The sequence below is a fragment of the Megalobrama amblycephala genome, linkage group LG13, assembly GCF_018812025.1.
Source record: "Megalobrama amblycephala isolate DHTTF-2021 linkage group LG13, ASM1881202v1, whole genome shotgun sequence".
NCBI classification, from domain to species: domain Eukaryota; kingdom Metazoa; phylum Chordata; class Actinopteri; order Cypriniformes; family Xenocyprididae; genus Megalobrama; species Megalobrama amblycephala.
In genome coordinates this window covers 16111504-16132877 of record NC_063056.1, presented here as the reverse complement: position 1 = coordinate 16132877, position 21374 = coordinate 16111504, and the positions used below count along the sequence as shown (strand labels likewise).

At 36.7% G+C, this 21374-nt stretch overlaps 1 protein-coding gene across 7 annotated transcripts in view; it reads right to left on the bottom strand.

Moving 5' to 3' along the window:
- The window catches only part of fhod3b (formin homology 2 domain containing 3b), a 227573-nt gene that overhangs the window by 63063 nt on the left and 143136 nt on the right, over window positions 1-21374 (bottom strand). For all 7 annotated transcript variants that reach the window (XM_048152875.1, XM_048152877.1, XM_048152878.1 and 4 more), the window contains one exon: window positions 2557-2651. In XM_048152875.1, coding sequence (XP_048008832.1) covers window positions 2557-2651 — 95 coding nt within the window. The remainder of the gene's footprint in view (window positions 1-2556; window positions 2652-21374) is intronic.

Sequence of the window (21374 nt, the reverse complement as noted above, 5' to 3'; positions counted from 1 at the left end):
TGAGTTAAATATATGAGTGTCACAGCAAAGGGTCTGAATACTTAGGATCATGTGATATTTCAGTTTTTCTTTTTTAATAAATCTGCAAAAATGTCAACAATTCTGTGTTTTTCTGTCAATATGGGGTGCTGTGTGTACATTAATGAGGAAAAAAAATGAACTTAAATGATTTTAGCAAATGGCTGCAATATAACAAAGAGTGAAAAATTTAAGGGGGTCTGAATACTTTCCTTACCCACTGTATATACTCTGAAAACAGGCCATTATTTTTTTCAGGAAACAATACATAAATATTGATTTAAAAACAATTCCTTTCCAAAAATGCATATGCTTTCTGCATTAGAGATGGAGATACTGAGAGATTATATTTTTAGGAAAACAAGATGAAAGACAGACGAGCCACTAAAATCCAATAGACTAAAGTGAAAAGTAAAAAAAACTGAAGTAAATAAGAGCAAAAAATACATGGTCAGGAATGTGATTGTGGGTATAGAAGAAAGTAGAGGAACAGGAGAAACAGATCTGTGTTTAATAAAGTAAGTGCTGCTCTTTCAAACCATACAGTGCAATCCACATGTGCCATACAACAGGAAGAGAGACAAGAGGCAAGAGGAAATGCATTTAAACACTGCTGTATCCAGGATAGAACTGCTCAAACATCTGTTGATTTGGTGATCACAAAAATCCATTCACATCCAACCTCTAACACACACACACTCTCTCTCTCTCACACACACACACACACACACACACACACACACACACACACACACACACACACACACACACACACACACAAGCACACAGGTTTTGGGTTTCCATGTTTTATGGGGGCTTATGTCCATAGCAATAATGATTTTTAAGCTGTACAAACTGTATATTCGATTCCCTAACCCTACCCCTAAAACTACCCATCACAGAAAACTGTCCTATCATATGTGCTCATTTTTGCCACTAGAGGGCTGGACAGGACTAAGAGAGAAAAATCAACCCGGAACACTGTGTGCCGTGAGAACCCGTGCCATAGTCTGTGTGCTGGCACACCTGGAAGTTGCCCTGCTGAGTTAAAGTATGCTTTACAAACATTGGCTTAAAAGAACATAAATACAGGGAAAAAAACAGGAAAGTCAGTCATGAAGACTGCGTGCAAAACTACGCCACCCTATGAGTATTGTTCAAGTTGGCACACCTGGAAGCTGCCTTAACTTAAAACATTTGCAAACACTGGCTAAAAAGAACATAATGCAAGAAAAAGAACCTTTTGGTCCTTATTGAATTCATTACTTCTGAACAAAATAAAAGATCTGGTAGGCTCTCAAAACAAGTGTTTCTCATCTACTTTTGTTTCAAGACCAGGTTTTAGAACCAAGCAATAAAATGTATTAACATTACCATGAAGTGCATAGGCCCAGAAATATCCAAAATTATACATATGACATAGACGGAATAAATCAAAATTGTCAAAATTGTATTATTTGCATTTCATTTTTATTTGAATTTTATATAATTAATTTAATTTTATTAAATGCATCAAGCATTGGACAGACCCTCGAGCCCTAGATTTTGACAGAGGGAGTGAGTCTAATCATATGTACACTTCAGGCAGATCCATAAACCACAATGCAACACGATTGTGACGTCACAACAGCAATTCGCAGTGCTCGGTGATTGAGGGCTTAGGGTGCTCCATTTAAGACCCATTGCAAGGGTTCCATAAGTAGTGCAACATAAGCAATGACGTACTACTGAGCCCTGTTGAAAAAAAAACAACAACATATACTGGTTAAGGTAGGTTTTGAAGCTGGGATGCCGGTTTGAGCTGATTTATGCTGGTCAAGTGTTGGTCCTAAGATGGTCCAGGACCAGTATGGACCAGCATGGACCAGCATAGGACCAGCACTTGACCAGCTCAAACCAGCATCCCAGCTTCAAAACCTACCTTACCAGCATATGCTGTTTTTTTTTTCAACAGGTGAACGAGATGGAGGGAAGTTAGCAAGAGTAGGGCATAAAACTGTTATCAGTTCTGTCTTTTCATTGGTTCTTGTTTGATTTGTTCCACTTTGTCATTGGTTGTTGTTGTTGTCATGTGTATTTCCCCTTATGTTTGCCATGTTTCCTGGCTGTGTATTGTTTGTATAACCTGCAGGTTGGTTCACGTTCATGTTCAAGTCAAGTTAGTTCACTTTCAAATAAACTGCACATGGGTTCGTTCAACTCTCCTTCCAGTGGATGACTTGTTACACTGATATATATGTACATATGTATACAACATTATTGTTCAATAAATAATATTTTATATAAATAACATGCCGTATTTTTGGCATTGAGAGAGTCCGTCCGATGGATCGATTTATATATATATATATATATATATATATATACAAAAAATGCAAATAACTAATAGGTACCTATACAGTATATCACGCTATATAGTATATCACGCTAATAGGTACCTATACAGTATATCACGCTTCACCCACCAGAATCACTGCACAAAACATCATGAAGTTCAATACGCACACTTTACAGTTTTAACAGTGAAATGCTTTTTACCTTTGATCCAACCAGTGTGTAAAGCCACTGTACAGTTTCATTGTGTCTGATAAGCCCATTCATTCCATCCACGTACAGCATGATTTGTCCAAGAGCTAAAAGAGAGAGAGAGAGACATATATAAATACACTTAAGTTGCTATGCAGGTTTTAAGGGTTTTCAGTGCATTACTAACTGGCCCTAGTCAAATGAGTCCACCACCACTAGTCATAGATATTCTAGTTCTTTGTTATAGCTTGGATCCAGTATTCGAACCACATACAAACAGAGATAAACTAAAAATAATTAAAATTATTAAATAATAATTTAACATTACTTTGATAAAATAATAATACATATTCAATTTTATTGAAATAAAAAAGAAAGTTGAATTATTGCCCTGACAGTGACCTTAGTTTTTTTTAATGAATTGTTGCTGATAACATTAAGTAACAATAAATACATTTACAAATACATTGCTTTTGGCACATGCTTTTATCCATATTGCATTTTAGAGATATACATTTTATCAGATTATGCATTCCTTGGGAATTGCACCCATGACCTTGGCGTTGCTAGCGCCATGATTGAGCCACAGGAACACAATAAAAAGTTCACTGCTTTGAAGTCAAGTTTATCAATTACATCTACTGGCATATTAGAACTTTATTTCATGTGTGCTAGTGTGGGATTTGAACCCATAGAGATTTGTATCAGGAGTATGAATTCAGCCTCTGGCCCATCTCATCTCTGGATAATTCCTCATATGCACAAGTATACATTTAGCAAGTGTAGGTTCTTAACGTTCTTAGTATTGAATATTAATTGAGCAAAATTCTGTGCTTTGAAAATTATTTTCACTTGAAAGGCAACAACGAAGCAAAACTGCTTCATACCCCTGCGTAAGAGCGCTCGCACGCATGTGTGTGTGTGTGTGTGTGTGTGTGTGTGTGTCTTTGCATGTGCACAGCAGTGGTCAGTGTTTCCATTGTCTTCATAAAACATCACTGGCGCTCCTTAGCAACTCAGGGGAGGTCTTCTGTTGAGGGAAGTGTCGTGACAGAACTCGAACTATACAGAAAACTCTTCACACGCCAATGAACCCTCACATATGTGTCCAAAGTTTAAACTAATCAGAGTACAAACAGATACAATCCTCTATATGTGAAGAGCAGGGTTTTGCTCTGATCAAAGTGAATAGTGTCAATGAGATCCATCTGGAGCTGTCTGAATACACAATCTGCTGCAAAGAGTTATTGTATCACACACACACACAAACTCACATGCTCCCTTTAACAGGTTAACCATTCTCAAATATACAACTGAACTCTGTACAAACTTTAAGGACTGTTACACTTTCAGTCGTGACAGAAATATACAAATACAACAACACAACTGCAAAACCACATTTATAGGTTAATGCATTCAAGTCGTGTTGTGGAACTTTTCAAGTTGGTGGCATGTCAATAACGTAATTATGGCGGAAACAAACTGACCATTCCCTAGACCCCACCTTAAAAAATGTTACTGGCCAATCCTAATTTAGCAAACTGTTGCCGCTCACAATTTTCTCAAGTAAGCTTGTGCATTTGGATAGTTTTAAAAGCAGTTTCAATACATTTAAATGTTGCAATTTAATACATAATGCAATATTGGAAATTATCTTAAAATTCTGTAAATTATATAATAAACATTGTAAAACGTATGTAATATATAATATAAAAATCACCCATACTCACCATAATAAAAATCACCAAAATCACCATCATTTTTGTTTTTAATTTTTAAAAATATATCCTGACAAGTTAATTCGGTAGATTAAACTTTGTTAAACCATGCATATATTTTCGATTAATGCTACTAAATTGATGAAGTCATTTAATTTATTTATTTATTAATGCAATAATCATGACGAATGGTAATCAAAGACTTCATAGTACCATAGTGAACGTGTTGTATACATTTTAGGAACAGTTTTGTTCATGTTAACTAATGTTATTACTTGATTTTCAGTAGTAATTTAACAAATTCTTTAATGGCACACGGCAGATAAGATGAAAAGCTTTGCAATGTCATTCCAGCCATGTAACAATATACATTTTACTGAAAATCATGCTGAAATCTTCTTTAAAATTTAACACCAGAAATTAAAGGGGCAGAGCTTAGAGAAGGAAATATTGTCACTGATTTGAAGTTGCAATGTTGACTGTAAAGTTTAATTTGATGAAGAACAGTGATCGTTTTGTGAGGTGACTGGATTGTGCACAAAAATGATAAAATAAATGAATAAAATTTTGCTTTTCATTGTATTATACGAGGGCTAATATGCTTCCTATCTTTGTCAGTAGTGACACTGCTAAATGCATCTATTTGATTCTGACCAAAATGATTTGAATGCACATCATAATTACGATTTCCGAACTTGCAAGTCGGAACTTCCAAGGAGGGAAAGGCAGCATATGTTCAAGCTGAGAGACTCCGTGGACAGGCAGGAATCATAACAAACAGACTCACACGCACACATAGTGCAGTTTAAATATTGCTCTTGAAGCCTGAAATCTCAGCCTGTGTGGCAGTGCAATGGGGAAAACATTTGAGCAGGCTGATCCACCCAAGCGTAACATGACTTCCATTTGTAGCAGGACACATAAAGCAGGTCATAACAAGAGCTCAGGGAACTCCATAGGAGGCCACTAAAATCACAGAGCTTCCACTTGACTGAAAAGACTGGAGGAAGAAGTAAAACTGAGAGCACTGACAAAGACACAAGCAACAAGGGTTGAAGGTCACTGTGACTTTCTGAGCCGGAGTTCAGCTGAAGAAAGATTTCTGGCTCCATTGAAGGGAGAAAAATCTGTAGTCAGACAGATACTATACATAGTTGGCTTGCTATCTTAGACAGACAGACTGGGTTATTTTTCCATCCCAAATGCTGGGTTGAGCCTTTTGGGTTATTTTTTCAGTGTTTGGGTAGTCAGACGTAACAACCCAGTGGTTGAGTATACAAAAAGTATAGTTTTGTATACATTTTATTTCATCTATAAAATTGTTACTGTGCTGTAAATCATTTAAATTTTATGCGAAGCAACATACAGGGACGTGATGTAAGTCACCTAAATGAGTGTCTCCTCGATCTTTTCACGTGATGGAAACGCCTGACGCCTGAATTAAAATTGATTTATTTGTAAAGATACTAAAATTAAACACTTTGGATGTTCAATATGTCCTCAGAGCTGTTCACTGTATGTTAATGGGCAGGTTATGTATCAGTCACAGCATATTTCGGCTATGAGGGAAACCCTGGGCGGCGGTCGTAAGTTAGCAGTTCCCCCGTCGAACACAGCTGAATTCTGGCACGAGAACCAGTACAGTTACAGTGGAAACGGGATAACAGAGACTGGTCGCTTACACTGGAATCACTTCTAAATGTTTAATTTTTACTTCTAACGTTTGTTAAACAAGTTTAAATGTAGGCAATATTGTTTAGCCTACATATTAAAAACGGTATAAATTATGCAATACTGTAAAACTGTAACAGTTATTTTATGTTTTGTTCGATTTTGGCTTAGTTTCACAGTGTTTTAGTTCTGTTTTCCCTGTTCCTGTTTGCCTTTTTAGGTTGACCTAGTTTCCTATGTTCTTGTTTGATTTTTCTCATTATTGATTTCCTTCACCTGTGTGCCATCTAGTTTCCCTTGTTTTCTCTGTGTATTTAAGCTCTCAGTTTTAGTTTCCTATCCAGGATAAAACCCAAATTGGGTTGTTTTTAACCTAGTGTTTGTAAGAGTGCATGTAAGGATCATCATTCAAATACTACAATCATTTAGTAAAATGGTGTTTGTCCTGAGATTGACACACTCTCTTCACACCAGACCGTTGAAAGAAAGATGAGCTCTACTGGACTCAACTCACACAATGAGGTCGTTTGATAAATAGCATACCTAAAGCCTGACTGAATGCGTATACATGGAGAGATGCTTTAAAATGAGTCCAAGTCCTCCACATGCTCACCAGTACATGCATTCTGAATTTTCTATGTAAAATTTCAAATCAGCAATTAAATCAACAATAGTAAAAACATAGCATTAAATTTAACTCAAATACTAAAAAGTGTATTTTTTAGACTGGGCGAGACTGGCAAGACTGGCAAGATTTGACAACCTGAACTAATCTTGCCTGGTCAAAAAATCTTGATGCAACCTGCTTCCCAATTCGGAGACTGCATCCTTCGAAGGCCGTATTCAAAGGCAGATTGCGTCACAGTGGCACGACGAAGGCTGCTTCAAATGTGGCCTCCAAATGCATCCTTCGTTTCCCATGCAATGAAGGATACAACAGATGGATCCATCGCGGCCAACCTCGCCCCAGAATTCATTGCGTGCCAGTGAGGACAGGATTTTTTTTTTTTTTTTTTTTTTTTTTTTTTTAAGAGAGAAATTGCAGAATTTAATACAAGTTTAATATAACTTTCAAAAAAGTCCAGTGCAAACGTTACTGCCACTTATCAACGGCAGCTGCCACTGTTGCTATGCAACAATAACAATCCTCCATAGGCTAGACTGTCCCATTTAACAACGCTCGGTCTGACCTTCGCGGCCTTCGAAGGATGCAGCTTCTGAATTGGGACACAGCTATAGACATGATGGTCCTATGGAGTCCCTAAAGGGACATGGTGATGGAAAAAATATGAGATGAGAGGAAAATATATATGCTTTTGCGTTCCAACAACTCAAAATTTTTGCGAGGGAACGCAAAGGTTTTGTGAGCGAATGCAAAGTTTCTTGGGGAAATGCAAAACTTTTACGAGTGAGGGCAAAAGCTTTGAAATATACTTTTTCCATCACCATGTCCCTTTAGAGGCTCCGTAGGGTCCTTATGGGTTCCCTCTATATTTTTTTTTCCTGAATGTGTCCATTATGTGTTCCATAATGACTTTGATTTGGCAAACACAAGTTTTACAAAAAAAAAAATTAACATTTTAACATATTTTAACTGCTTTACTGTTGCCAAACTACTTAAAACGTTTTATTTTCAAAAATCTCTTCAGTGAAGCTTTTGTCAGGGTGGTGCAACTTTAGAAAATATCCATATGAATTTTAATTTAGAAATAAAACATATTAATCACAGAAGAGTTCTATTCAAGTTAATAGTATGATTGTAATGTATTTACAATAAATTAACTGAAATTAATTTAAACAAATATTGCCCCCAAAAGACGACAAGATCTTTTAACAATAAGGCGAGATTTATCTAGTGTTACAGTTTCTCCCATTCATTTTCCTATAAAAGGGTCTGTCTGCTCCTCCTCATACAGACTCTGTCTCAGTTCATCCAAAGCTAAAAAAGTGTTTTGTTTTGGTCTGGCTTTGACGACAACTGAAAAAGATCATTTTTATCTCGTGACCCAACTGTGACACTAAAACCCATTTAGCAACACCGCTAAACGTTACTGTTTCCTGGCACCTTCTGCAGCTTACAGCTCCGGATTGTACCTGAAACGATTCCTTTAAGCTGGAGCAGAGCCTGCAGGACAACGACTGCCAAATTCCCATAGCAAGAAAGAGAAAGAGAGAGACCGAAGGAGAGCAGAGCGGTGACCAGGCTGAACTCTGTCTACTGCGTCTCCACATGGGAGAATGAGGAGTTATGAATGCACCACACGCAGGCCAAGATTCCCAGGTGCAGCTGTCTGGTGTGTGTGGCTGGCTGCTGGAGTGACTCTTCATCTTTTATCAATCAAGGCTAATTACTCAAAACATGTCAGTGACAACATTCCACATGTGTTTTTTCTGCTCGCACACAGACTACCGGAATGACACATGCACATAGCGCTCGTTTACGTGGTGCTGCGATGTTTCCAGATTCCCGTCGGAGCAACACACACGCACTTTTCACTCCATATCGAAGGACATCACTGTTTGTAAAGACATGATTGACCCTGCAGACAGACAAGCCAGTGCGTTCAGTGAGAGAGTTGCTGAGAGACAGGTGAGAGATATAATGAGCTGCTCTTCATATGCTTCATAGACCAGAACATTCCAGAAAGCTCCCAACAGAATGGTTTCAGCACATCGGCTCTGAACGAGAGCGCAGGAGATTAAAGATGGGGGTAATGAGAGCTAAACCGAACTGATTCCCATCTAATAGATATGTTTGGATAGGATGTTTAAATTGTCACTAAACAAAATCATTAGAAAAAAATTAAACAGATGTCAAACATGTTGCTTGTCTTCCATTTGTTTGACAGTCAGCATTTCACGTTAAGCTCAATCGACAGCACTTTTGGCATAATGTTGGTTACCATAAAATGAATTTGGACTTTTCCTATTCTTAAAATTGCAAAAATGTGGATTACAGTTTCAATGGAAGTGAATGGGGCCAATGCTCACTATTTTAATAGTATAGCCACGAGACTAAGTCACGTCTGAACATGATTTTAGTTTGAAAAAAATCACATAAAAACTTTTTTATATCCAATTTTACAACTTTGCTGCCATGACAACATACCATAAACAACTTTACAGCTAAAACAAAATACAAGATTTAAAAGAAGAATTAATGTAATTTCTTTTGGAAAAATGTACATTTAGGCTTTTAAATCCTCCAAAAGTGGTCCTATTTACTTACATTGTAAGAGCGTTACAGTGACCTTGAAAAAACAGGATGAGTTGAAACTATTGTTTACAATAATAAACATTATGCCAAAAATGCTGTTGATTGGCTTTAATTATTATTATTATTATTAGATAAATATCACACATGAATATTGTGTCAAATAGTGGGATCTTTTTCAACATTCCCTCAACTTCGCCTGCCACCTTGAATAAAAAAAAAAAAAATCATAGAGCTAGTAGCAATGCATTCTGGGATTGACAGAATCTTTAAAGGATATACAATACAGTTCAAAAGTTTGGGGTCAGTCAGATTTTTGTTGTTGTTTGAAAGAAATTAATACTTTTATTCAGCAAGGATGCAATAAATTGATCAGAAATCACAGTGAAGACATGTATAATGTTACAAAATATGTCCACTTCAATTAAATGCTGTTCTGTTGAACTTATTATTAATCGATAAATGCTTAAAAAATGTAATTCATTGTGGTTTCCACAAAAACAGTGATAACAAAAAGAAATGTTTCTTGAGCCCCAAATCAGCATTTTAGAATGATCATGTGACATCTTGTGAAAATTCAGATTTGCCATCACATGAATGAATTACATTTTAAAATACATTACAATAGAAAACAGTTATAGCTTTAAATTGTCATAATATTTCACAATGTTACTGTTTTCACTAGGGCTGTCCTCGACTAAAGATTTTTCTGGTCACCTAATAGCCGTTCATTTTAAGCGATAGTCGACTAATCGCACGTTTATTAATAAACCATATAAATCATAATAAAGAGCCTTTAATGCCTATATAGCTTAATCAGTGTTCAAGCGCACACATAAAGCTTGCTGCAGAGCACTGGCAGAAGTAATAATTATGAATGTGTCAGGGGAAAACAGCAAGGAGACTGCTCTAACATTTTAATAAATAATTGATAAACTAGTGTTTTCTGTATTTTCGGCTGCAGTGATGAATTTGACAATGCTAACTCGTCATCTCCGCAGTAGTGGACGTGCCTATGCATGTTTCATACAGATTCTATTCTATATATTTTATACTCTATAGATATATTTTTCACGTCTGTGAGGCAAGTTTACATGGAGTTTTGGTTCTTTTTTTCTTCTTTTTTTGGCGCGCTCAAGTTCACAGAGAGAGATGGCAGAAAGCGTCTCCTGTTCTGTTTCATTATTTTACAAAAGCACAACATGATGTTGTTATTGTGAGCGCACACAGATAAACGTAGACTCTTCACAGATTCAAAAGATGTATTACTCTTATCTGTATGATCAAAAATGACTGAGTATTTTAAGTGCAAGTGATCGCACCGGCGCCTCCATGTTAGCTGTCATGCAGTAAGCGCTTCTAGCTTTCAGACTCTGCACAAACACTAATAGCCCACATTTTTCTAGGTTAACATTAAAATTAGGGATGTCCCGATCAGGTTTTTTTGCCCTCGAGTCCGAGTCCGAGTCATTTGATTTTGAGTATCTGCCGATACCGAGTCCCGATCCGATACTTCTATAATAGCCTACATAAAAAAAAGAATAAAGAAGAGCGAAAAAACAGATCCAGGAACAGTGCTTTTCAGGTTTTTCAGGTATCTAACAGTAATCAAATAGTAATCAAATATAAAATATCACTGCATATTATCTTTACTGTATAAAATAAATAAAGATTAATCATTATTGAAGTTACAAAAACTATTCAGTCAAGAGCAGTGAGTGATTTCTTTGTTATTTGTTGTTTGATTTAACACTAAATACAGGCAGCAAGAATAGTTGTTTTCCCTTTAAGACATGCACGGTCCAGTACATATACTGTTCCACATGCGCTGTCTTTCTCGACTAATATACGTTCACTTAAGACATAACCGACTATGCTTGCTAGGATACTCGCTAGGACGGGCATGTTGACATAATTTTTTGTATGAATGTGGCCGCCGAAGCGCAAGACTTAAAAGAGAACTCAGTATTTGCGCGCTGACTGGAATAAGCGTGTGCGCGCTACGGATGAGCGCACACAAATCTTCTCACAGCGCGTGCGAGTTCTCTTTCGCGTCTTGTTCTTGAAGGTTTAAATCAGCAAGGCTTAAATGAGTTAGTTTAAACACAGACAGCAACGTGTGCTGTTCAGGTCTCACCTGCGCTCGCGCGCTATCAACACCCGGGTGATGACGGCGTAAATGACTGGACATTAGAGCAGACTGCACTCGCAGTTAACAGTTTACAAAGAGTGACTGTTTTGTCCACGCTTTCTGATTATCGTTGTTGTAACGTTTTGTGCATCTATCGACTGAAACATACATTATCTGAACTCTGTCTGTTTTCCACGTTACTATTTTAAACAAACCATATTAACCAATAGATGCGTCGTCATTCGAGATGGACCGCGGTGCAAGTGCGTACCGAACCGTCAAGTCAAGTCAAGTCAAGTCACCTTTATTTATATAGCGCTTTTTACAATGCAGATTGTGTCAAAGCAGCTTTACATTGATAACTGGTACATAATTTGGCTGCACAGCAGCTCTTAAATAATAAATAATAAGTGGAGAACCGTATGGTTCGATTTTTTACCGAGAACCATTGTACCCCCTAATACATATATATCCGAGTCCTGATCGGGAGGTAACGTCCGATTCCGATCGAGTCTGAAACCACGTGATCGGGCCCGATTTCCGATCACGTGATCGGATCTGGACATCCCTAATTAAAATGAGCGGCCATGTAAAGTTGCTACTAACGTGTTTCAGAGAATAAGCCATATCTGAGGTTGATGAATGATAGGCGAGAGTTTGGATGTCCTGCCTGATGTACTGTATTACCACATAGACCAGCTGTTATCGATCTTTCCATCACAGACTGTGTGATTTCGCCACTTCCAGTGTTTTTTCTTTTTCTTTTTCTTTTTCTGACTAAGCAACTAATACAATTTTAGTCGACTAAGCCTCTTCTTGTCGACTATTACACTCAAAAAAAGTTCAGTTCAGTGTTCAGTTTATTTAAACAATTTATTTTGATTCAACACCATTGTATCAGGTTTCTGGTTTAAATGTGACTGATTCATGTTAAATTGACTTGAAACGATTACTCTTTGACTTAACTTGATGTTTTCATATTGGAATAACATGTTTCAATCAAGTAAACCCAACCAGGACTCAATCAAACAGGATTTTCACTTCCCATCATGCTTTGCAAAGGGGCTGAACTAGGAGTGTAAATGTTGAAATAAAGTGTTATTTAAAGCAGTTTTTAGGAAGATGAGAAAATGGAAAGACTTTTTAATGTTTACTGTTCTATTATGTTGGTATTTAAAAGTTTCTGTTAATTAATGTTTTAGGGTTACCATTGTGGTGAATTGTTGCACTTGTGCTTGGGTTGAACACCTGCTAACAAACTTTCAAATTACTTTAATAAGAAAGTAATCACTGTGGTAGTGCTCTGGGTTGCATTTCCCAAAAGCATTGTAAGCCTATGTTGATTGCAAAACCATTGCCACCAATGGACTTATGATCAATTTAGGCTTTACAATGTTTTTGGTTAAGGCAATTTAGGATGAATCCAGTATCGCATCTAGATTTCTAACACAGAACATCACAAAAGTTATATAAATCACAAAATTAAACAAGAAGAATGAATTGTAAAAATCAATGTATATGAAAACAATTTATTTTTTATTTATTTATTTATTGCTTTTTATTTATTTTCCAAAACATTGCACATTAGTTGGGCTGACACTGTTAAATTAAGCTGTGCCCAACCATAGTAAATAAGTTGAATCAACCTTAATAAATTAAGTAGACCCAACGTAAGTACATTAAATTGGAATAACAGAATTGCAAAATGCTGAAATAAAGCAACTTAATCATGTGGAAATCCTTTCCATGATTTTTTTTATGTTCGTTCAAAGAGTTATTTTTTGGAGTGTAGGGGGCAGCCCTAGTTTTTACTGTATTGAATATTGTGGCTGGGTGGGAGTAAAAGTTAAAATCAGGCTTTCTGAAACCTTCTGTAATCCCTCAATCATGGCCAGCTCCACAGTTGGGGATCCCTGTCTGTTTCTCAAGGCTTTTAAATTCTCTATTAACATATTAACCGTTAGTTACCACGACTCTGTCCCAGATTTCATGCGTAGTGGCCAGAACGTGGCAACATTCTTTTCTTCTGCACCCCTCATTTGTTTCATTTACATTTCACATTTTCCCTAGAACTGGGTCAGCCAAAATTTGGGACTGTCTTTCAACATGCTACATTTATTTTCATAGGGCTACAGGCCTTCTATCAAGGTCCTACTCTCCACAACATGCAAGGGAACTTTTAGTGCACTCAACACTTTTCTAAATCCAGTGAAACAAAGTCTGACGCAGTTATCGGGGCTGTTAAAGTCAGGTATATTTCTTTTGTTAAACCACAAAGTAGAAACAATCTGCAAATGTTTCCACAGAGAAAGAATGTGGGTTCTCTCCCCCACCGGACATGATGGCCTGGTTGTGCTCTTGGGGCAAACTGATGACAAAGAACTTTTCCCGTAAACTTTGACTTATTCCGACTTCCCTTCTAGTCTGATTGGGTTTTGATTTAGCCTCCCTGTTTCCGAATGAGACAGCTTTATTACCGGTGCCCATTAAATTGCCATTATGAGCAGTTTCTGGATGCTGTAAATTCAACAAGAGCTCATCATTACGCAATCAGCCAAACCCTGTGCAAAACACTTGTGGTCCTGTTACTGTTGTACCTCTCCAGCCCGGTCACAGTTAGCTGGTAAATCAAGGGGGCACTGATTCAACCAGGCATACTACTTTAAGAAAACAAATCGTCAACAGAGCCAGACTCGGAGTACTCAAATCCTCTGATTAGAATTTATGCACAACTGAACTGATGATATAAAAAAATGATTGAAAACAAAAAAGGTCACAATAATGAATTCTAAAGTCACAACTGGAAGAAATAAAAGTTACAGTTGAGAAGTGAATTTTATGAGAAATAAAGTAGTAAATCTGAGAAATGAATTCAAAATTGTGAGAAAAAGTCATGGTTGAGATGTACAGTTGAATTTTATGAAAAATAAAGTAGCGATTATGAGAAATTAAGTCACAATTGTGAGAAACAATGTCATAGCTGAGATATAAAGTAGAATTTTTAGAGAAATAAAGGTTCATATATAATTAAAAATAAAGTAGCAATTACGAGAAACAAAGTGACAATTGTGATAAAGTCAAGGTTGATAATATATTATTACATGAGGTTTAACTTTACAAGAAAAACATTGCTATTGTAAGAAAGTCACAACTGTGAGAAATGAAGTCACGGTTGAGATAAATATTGAATGTTTAGAGAAATAAAGTGTCAATTACAAAAAAATAAAGTCACAGTTATGAGAAATAAAGTTGCGGTCGTACAGTATATATAAAGTTGAATGCTATGAGAATTAAAGTAGCAATCACAAGAAATTAAGTCACAATAGAGAGAAAAAAAATCACGGTTGAGATATAAAGTTGAATCTTTACAGAAATAAAGTATCAATTACAAAAAAAATAATGCAACAATTGTGAAAAAATAAACTCACAGCTGAGTTATAAAATAGTAAAAAAAAATTCACTGTATAAAAAAAAAAATAGTAAAACAGTATTTTCTGTTCATCATCTGGTGAGCTACAGTTGTTTGTAAAAATTATTTTAATATTTTAAATATTTTAACATTTTACATTTTCGACCACTCATTTGAAATTCGGTGTAAACACACAGGATATTTGCCGCTCTGATTATCCCTGTTGTGCCGTACACCAGTGATTCTTCTGAGAAGTGGTCAAGAAACATGAGCCATATTGTTTTTGTGGATGATTAGGTTTTGGCACACTTAATAAAATGGAAAAACGTAGGAATGAGCAGTAACCAAGACGATTCCAAGTAAACACAAATGCTGGAGACAACTGCAGGAGCAATAAACTGCTGAAGGATGATCCATGGTGAATTGTTATGGCACTTCAGAGGATGCTTATGATGCTTTGCATTGCACTCCATATGATGAAACTGCACTCGGTAAAAGGTTGCAGAGACTATTAGTCATTAGCGATATAGCTCAGCGTTAACATTGACGACTCTAACGGCTAGCGGCCATAAATCCAGCTTTATATCCTTGCCCTGAATCATTCCACTGATCTTCCATACAGTGGCTGACTTCATGTTTTGGGCCAGAGCCAATTGCTCTCTTTGTGATTTATGCACATGCATACACGTACAGTTGTAGCCCAGGATGACATACATGCAAACATATGTGTGAAAAGGCCAAAGTGTTAGTGTGTTTTTAGCAAAGCCAAGTCCTTATGGTGCAAATAATCAGAGGACAGGAAACACCACACATTCTTCTGCTATAACACCTGCACATGGTGAAAAACATGCTAAAATTTCAATCTAAATGTAAAAACAACACTATATAGTGTGTATGTTTATTATGTCGTCGATGTGTGTTCGCTAGTGATGCACTGGCAAATCAAAAGGAGGTGGAATAAGCTGTCGGACAGTAACAAACTAGTGCAGTGAAGCATGAAAAACAGCAGCATGAAAAACAAAAATGTTATTCAAATCCTGAATAAATTATACACAGAATGTGAACAATGCGACAATATTAGTATGCTCACATTTCATTATAATCACTCAAAGTGTCACTCATGAGACTGTTTGCAATCATGCTGCTTTCTAAAGGCCACAATAAATGTCTTATTTACACTGTGTCTACAACTTGTTGATTGTGAACATACTTGTTTTGTCATGTCCTTTGAATTCAGTGTATATTGGGTGTTACACATCTACACCGCAAGCAGCACTTTGTCTTCCACATCTCAGTGAGATTGTTGTTGCATTTTCAAATATATTTTTCAAGGTAGAAATTTTTTATTTTTTTTTAGAAATAGCAAGAATTTACAGAGCCCTGCTCAATATATATTGTGGCTACAAATTAAGAAATAAATATTGTGGCTATGAGTTAGGCCGCAATGTTACTAAAATGTTGGACTGAATTAGTACAATATGACCATGATTTATTTTATAATAAGGAAACAATTTAAGTCGTGGGAACGGATTTTCATAGTGTCTTTAAAGTGCTGCAGTGATGATGCATTTTTTCACCCTGGTTCACTCAACAAAATGATAGGATTTTCCATTGGCTTTTAGATTATTGCAGAAAATAAGCTCTATACCAAAAAAAAAAAAAAAGTTTATGATCCTTTCAAATATTGCTCATCATGATAATCTTCACAAATGAGCATAACTTTTTATACATTTTGAAGCCTAAATACAGAAGCAAAAACTAAACAGACTATAAATGAACTACTATACATCATGGTCACATGACTTCAACATCACCACCATTAAAGGGTTAGTTCACGCAAAAATTATCCCATGATTTACTCATCCTCAAACCATCCTAGGTGTATATGACTATCTTCTTTCAGATTAACACAATCTGAGAAATATTTAAAAATATCCTTGCTCCTCCAAGCTTTATAATGGTTGTGAATGGGAGGCCACATTTTGAAGCAAAATGAAATGCATCCATCCATAACAAAAGTAATCCATACGGCTCCAGTGAGTTAATAAAAGCCTTTGAAGCAAAGTGATGTGTTTTTGTAAGAAAAATATCCATATTTCAAACTTTAAAAATTCAAATATCAACTTCCGGTGGACGACCGTACGCATACTGTGCAAGTCGACTTGCGGAAAAATGAGCAATCCTCTGACGTGATGTATGATGCAGGATTTAGTAGCGTAGGCTTTGACGCCTCTCGTGGTTCAAACAATAGGGCTGGGCAACAAACTCAAGCTCCTCTTCTCTTAAGTCAAAATCCTTCGACAATTCTCTTTAAAATTTCTCATTTTAGCCTTCTAATTCGTGACCGGTGTTTTGTTTTGCTCTCTCCTCTGCGCTTCCACGTTCGTCATTGCGTTGGGTCAGAGGTTGGTCTTCCACCACAAATCGAAGCATATGGCTGTCTGTCAGAAGCTTGTTGTTATAGTTAATAAAGTTTTAAATACAGATTCTAACAAAACCCCATAGCTTCACTTCAGAAGGCCTTTATTAACCCACTGGAGCCATATGGATTACTTTTATTATGGATGGATGCATTTTTTTTGGGGGGGGGGTGACTCCCCATTCACAACCATTATAAATCTTGGAGGATATTTTTTAAATATATCTCTGATTGTGTTCATCTGAAAGAAGATGGTCATATACACCTAGGATGGCTTGAGGGTGAGTACATCATTTTTTCATCACTTTAAGCTTGCGACAACTCTTTCAGTCAGTTTATTAAAAAAATTCCCTGAAAGTTAGAGTTAGAATAGTTTGCAAGACTTGTAAAAACAAGCTTTAAAAAAAAAAAATCACAAAGGAGTATTACTTATATGTTGTAAAATAAAAGGTGAAAATATTGTGATCTTGTGTTAACCCCAGCCCTTATTTCATTGACCCTTAACCCTTAAATGCATACCTCGGGTCTTTAGTGACCCGGGACGTCATTCACTACCCTCCTCCTCGTTCATTTTTTAAAGTTAGACATCAACCTTCTTGGTATTCCTCAATCAATTCATTATAAAGAATATAACAAGAAAAAAATCATAAAATTATTAAAAGAATGCCTATTTTTGTATTCATTTTTTGTAAAAATTGTATAGGGTCACTAATGACCCGAGGTGTGTATGAGTGTACATATATTTTTTCTGCACAACAATAACTGAATCTTAGATGACGGAATAAGTGCAATTCACCTTTATTCCACAAGGTGGCAATGTCTGATACACAATGCTGAAGTGACGACTCATTCAGACAGAAAACAAAAGAATAAGAAAAACATGAAATGGCTCAGTGATTTACTGCAGAGCAAGTACTGAACGCAATCAAATATGACTGTCACTGTTACTGGATGAATCTGGTGAAGCTGTTAGCGATCAAAATATTGATTTTGAAGATGTTGAAAATTAAAGTTTTGAGAATACATTTAAGATCACGAATGGGCTCCTATTCGTGACCTCAAACATAAAACTAGCCCATTATTTGCTGAATTTACTGGGAAATAAGCTCTGACGAGGACAGTGGTGATGGCATAAAACATCTGCTCAAACGGAGCCCTTTCAAGCTCCAAAAGGTAACAAAATATGCTTTATTTTATTCTTCTGTAATTGTTACTTTAATATCAGAGGAGTTTTATATTATCGCGACAGGTAGAGATCCATCAGTGTTAGATACAGATCCGGGTTGATAAAGACCCGGATATGTAAGAATGATTGGCGAAACAGTCATGCATTTAAGGGTTAAGACAAGGTAGCAGAAAACCACCAACCAACTTGCATCTATGCATTTTATCCAAAGGAAATTGCAGTATATATGTGTTCCCTGAGAATCATGGTGTTGCTAGCACCATGCTCTACCAGTACAAGAGTATAATTGATTGTTTTTACTGGCATACAGACTTTCTACTGTGCATCTCTAGTGATCACTATCAAAACCTTTGAGTGGTGATCCTACTGAAGTATAAAGGGAATCTCCAAAGGCTGCTATGAATCGCTGGTCTGGCTCAGACAGCAGCCGACATGAAAAAAAAGAACAGCATCTGTTGAAAAGGAGATTCACATCATGTTTTCTTGCATGTTGCAGCCAGCCAGGAGATTAAAGTCTATATTGAAGAGCATGTGAATGGAAATATTTTGATTTCCTCAGAAAACTAAACTAGCAAGCTATAATTATGAATCATCACAAATCATTTTCTGTATAACTGCGGGAAAATGTTTTCTTTAAATTATGTGAATGTCAAGGCCCAGCTAGATTCTGCAGAGTTTACATTTCTGAGCTCATTTTGGTACAAAATAGTACAAAAACCATAGTAAAATGTGTTAAATGGCAGAATAATCAAATTAGGCAACATATTAATAATCATTACTTTGTGGAAATCACTTGAATCTGCAAGCACAGATACTGTGTGGGCCTGATGTTAAGGAAAATTTAGCGCATATGCTAACATCTTGCAATAATGGCGTGGGGCCGTTTGGAGCAGGTCCATCAGAATGTAGGTCAGTCAGGTGGGGCCGAATTTAAACCGAGGTTAAACTCCACAGCAGAGACGGAGGCTCTGGATCTAAAGTCAGACTGATTTAGCCGCAGCCATCCACAGTGTTCCCAACAGAGTAAACAGACTCAAACAGATGCTAACAAAACCACTGCTGCCACACACAGTTCAGAGAGTGTCATATGCCCTCCTGTTTCAGATGTGTTTCCAATCACCACTGCTCTCTTTAATCAAATCAGGAAGTTAATGGCTTCACAGGATCTTTAGAACAAACTCTTGTTGAAAGAAAACAAAAGGATAAGAGAGGAAGTCTTATTTATTGTGACGCTACACAGTTTTTTTGGGTTCCTCATGCTTGGCAAGAGGCTATGTGTAATTAAGTCTAATAGTAAAAATAGGAGGTACTTCTGGTAAACACTTTCTTCGGAAATGAACTTCACCCGTGTTATTCATCACAATAATATACACTCGGCGGAAGTCTTTAATGACTAAAGACTGTTTCTGCTTTGATGCTGTGGATATTTTCCTATCGATTCACGCTAACGCCATATAAACCGCAAACGGCTGATGAAAAAATGAAAAGAAAGAACCCAGGATGTGTGGTTTTTGTGTGTGTGTGTGTGTGTGGGGGGGGGTTGTTTTGATAAGACAAGAAAGGATACTTTGAACCCTTTGGAAGACTGTTTTTCAGGGTTTTAAAGGGACAATTCACTCAGAATCAAATAATTTGCCATTATTTACTCCCCCTCTTGTTTTTCTGAACCCAACTCGAAATTACTTTCTTTCATGGAACAAAAAAATGTTTTTCTGTTTGATTGTTTGTTTGTTTTTTGAAGAATCTATTGGTCTTTTTTCTTATGCAATTATAATGAAAGGGGACTGCAGCTTTCAAGATTCAGTAAGGATTTGATCATTGAGTCACTGATTCAATGACTCAGTGAGTGAACTCTAGAACCAGGGCTGTGTTGAAAAGCTGAAAATTGCTGCCTAAGCTAAAAAAAAAAAAGAAAAAAATATGCCATCTGAATGTTGCGATTGATGGCCAGTTTGTGACATTGTATGTTTTTGACCAACTTTTTTCACTTTCAAATTTTAATTTCTAGCAATAAGTTAAAGGTGCTAAAGAGGATGTTTTGTTTTATACATTTTTGCAATATTACTTGAAACTGTCTTTACTAACTGATAAAAGACTATTTATTAGGTGCACTGAAAGGAATAATATTAATATACATCATCTGTGCACGAGGTAGGTCCTTAAAAACACCAGCCAATCGTTTACGCGATCATCGCGTAAACGATTGGCCCTCTGGCTTGTCAATCACTGCCATGACGTTCCTTGTGAGAGACGAGCGCGGCTGCGCGCTCCAGTAACTTTCCACACTCTACAGGCGCCGCATGCAATGTTTTTGTCAGGAGACAGGAGTAACAACTGCAGATTATGTTACCTGCGGTGAGTCCGACATAATGAATCCACTAACACGACACAGCGAATGCCGGTGGTAAACACTCGTGTTCCAATACTCGTGCACGAGTTTTGGGAGCCGTTCCCTCGAAATGAGCTGTGAAGGAGGGGGGTTGTTGTTACGCATGCGCTCATTTCAAAAACTCAGTAACAGTCTTTGGTTTCTCAGTCGACGAAAAGATCCTCTTTAGCACCTTTAATGTTGTAGTAATTACATATTTGCTTAGTTATCACCAAAGCTAGTTGTATGTTATTATAACATTGTGCTGCCTTATAACATTGAAATCTGTCCAAAATCAGTTTTAGGAGGTACCTTCATGTGCAAGCGAGGCAAAAAGTCAGCTGCCTAAACTTTCGGACGCAGATCTGATCAGTTTGATTTGTGAATAAATCATCTAGACTTGTTTATGAACCAATTCAGTCAAAAGAAGGATTCGTTCACAAATCATACATAGATATCGAGCCCCTAAGGAGGACATGGGGGGGGGGGGGGATATTTTTTCCTTTATTGCAAAAGTATTGCATTCCCTTGAGAAACTTTGTGTTCGCTTGCAAAACATTGGCGTTCTCTCGCAAAACCATTCTGTTCCTACAATAAACTTTAAGAATGAAAATCTTACAGGTTTGAAAAGACATGAGGGTGAGTAAATGACAAAATTTTCATTTTTGGTTATTTTTGGGTGTGAAATGCGATTTGAACCTTGAAACCATTAAG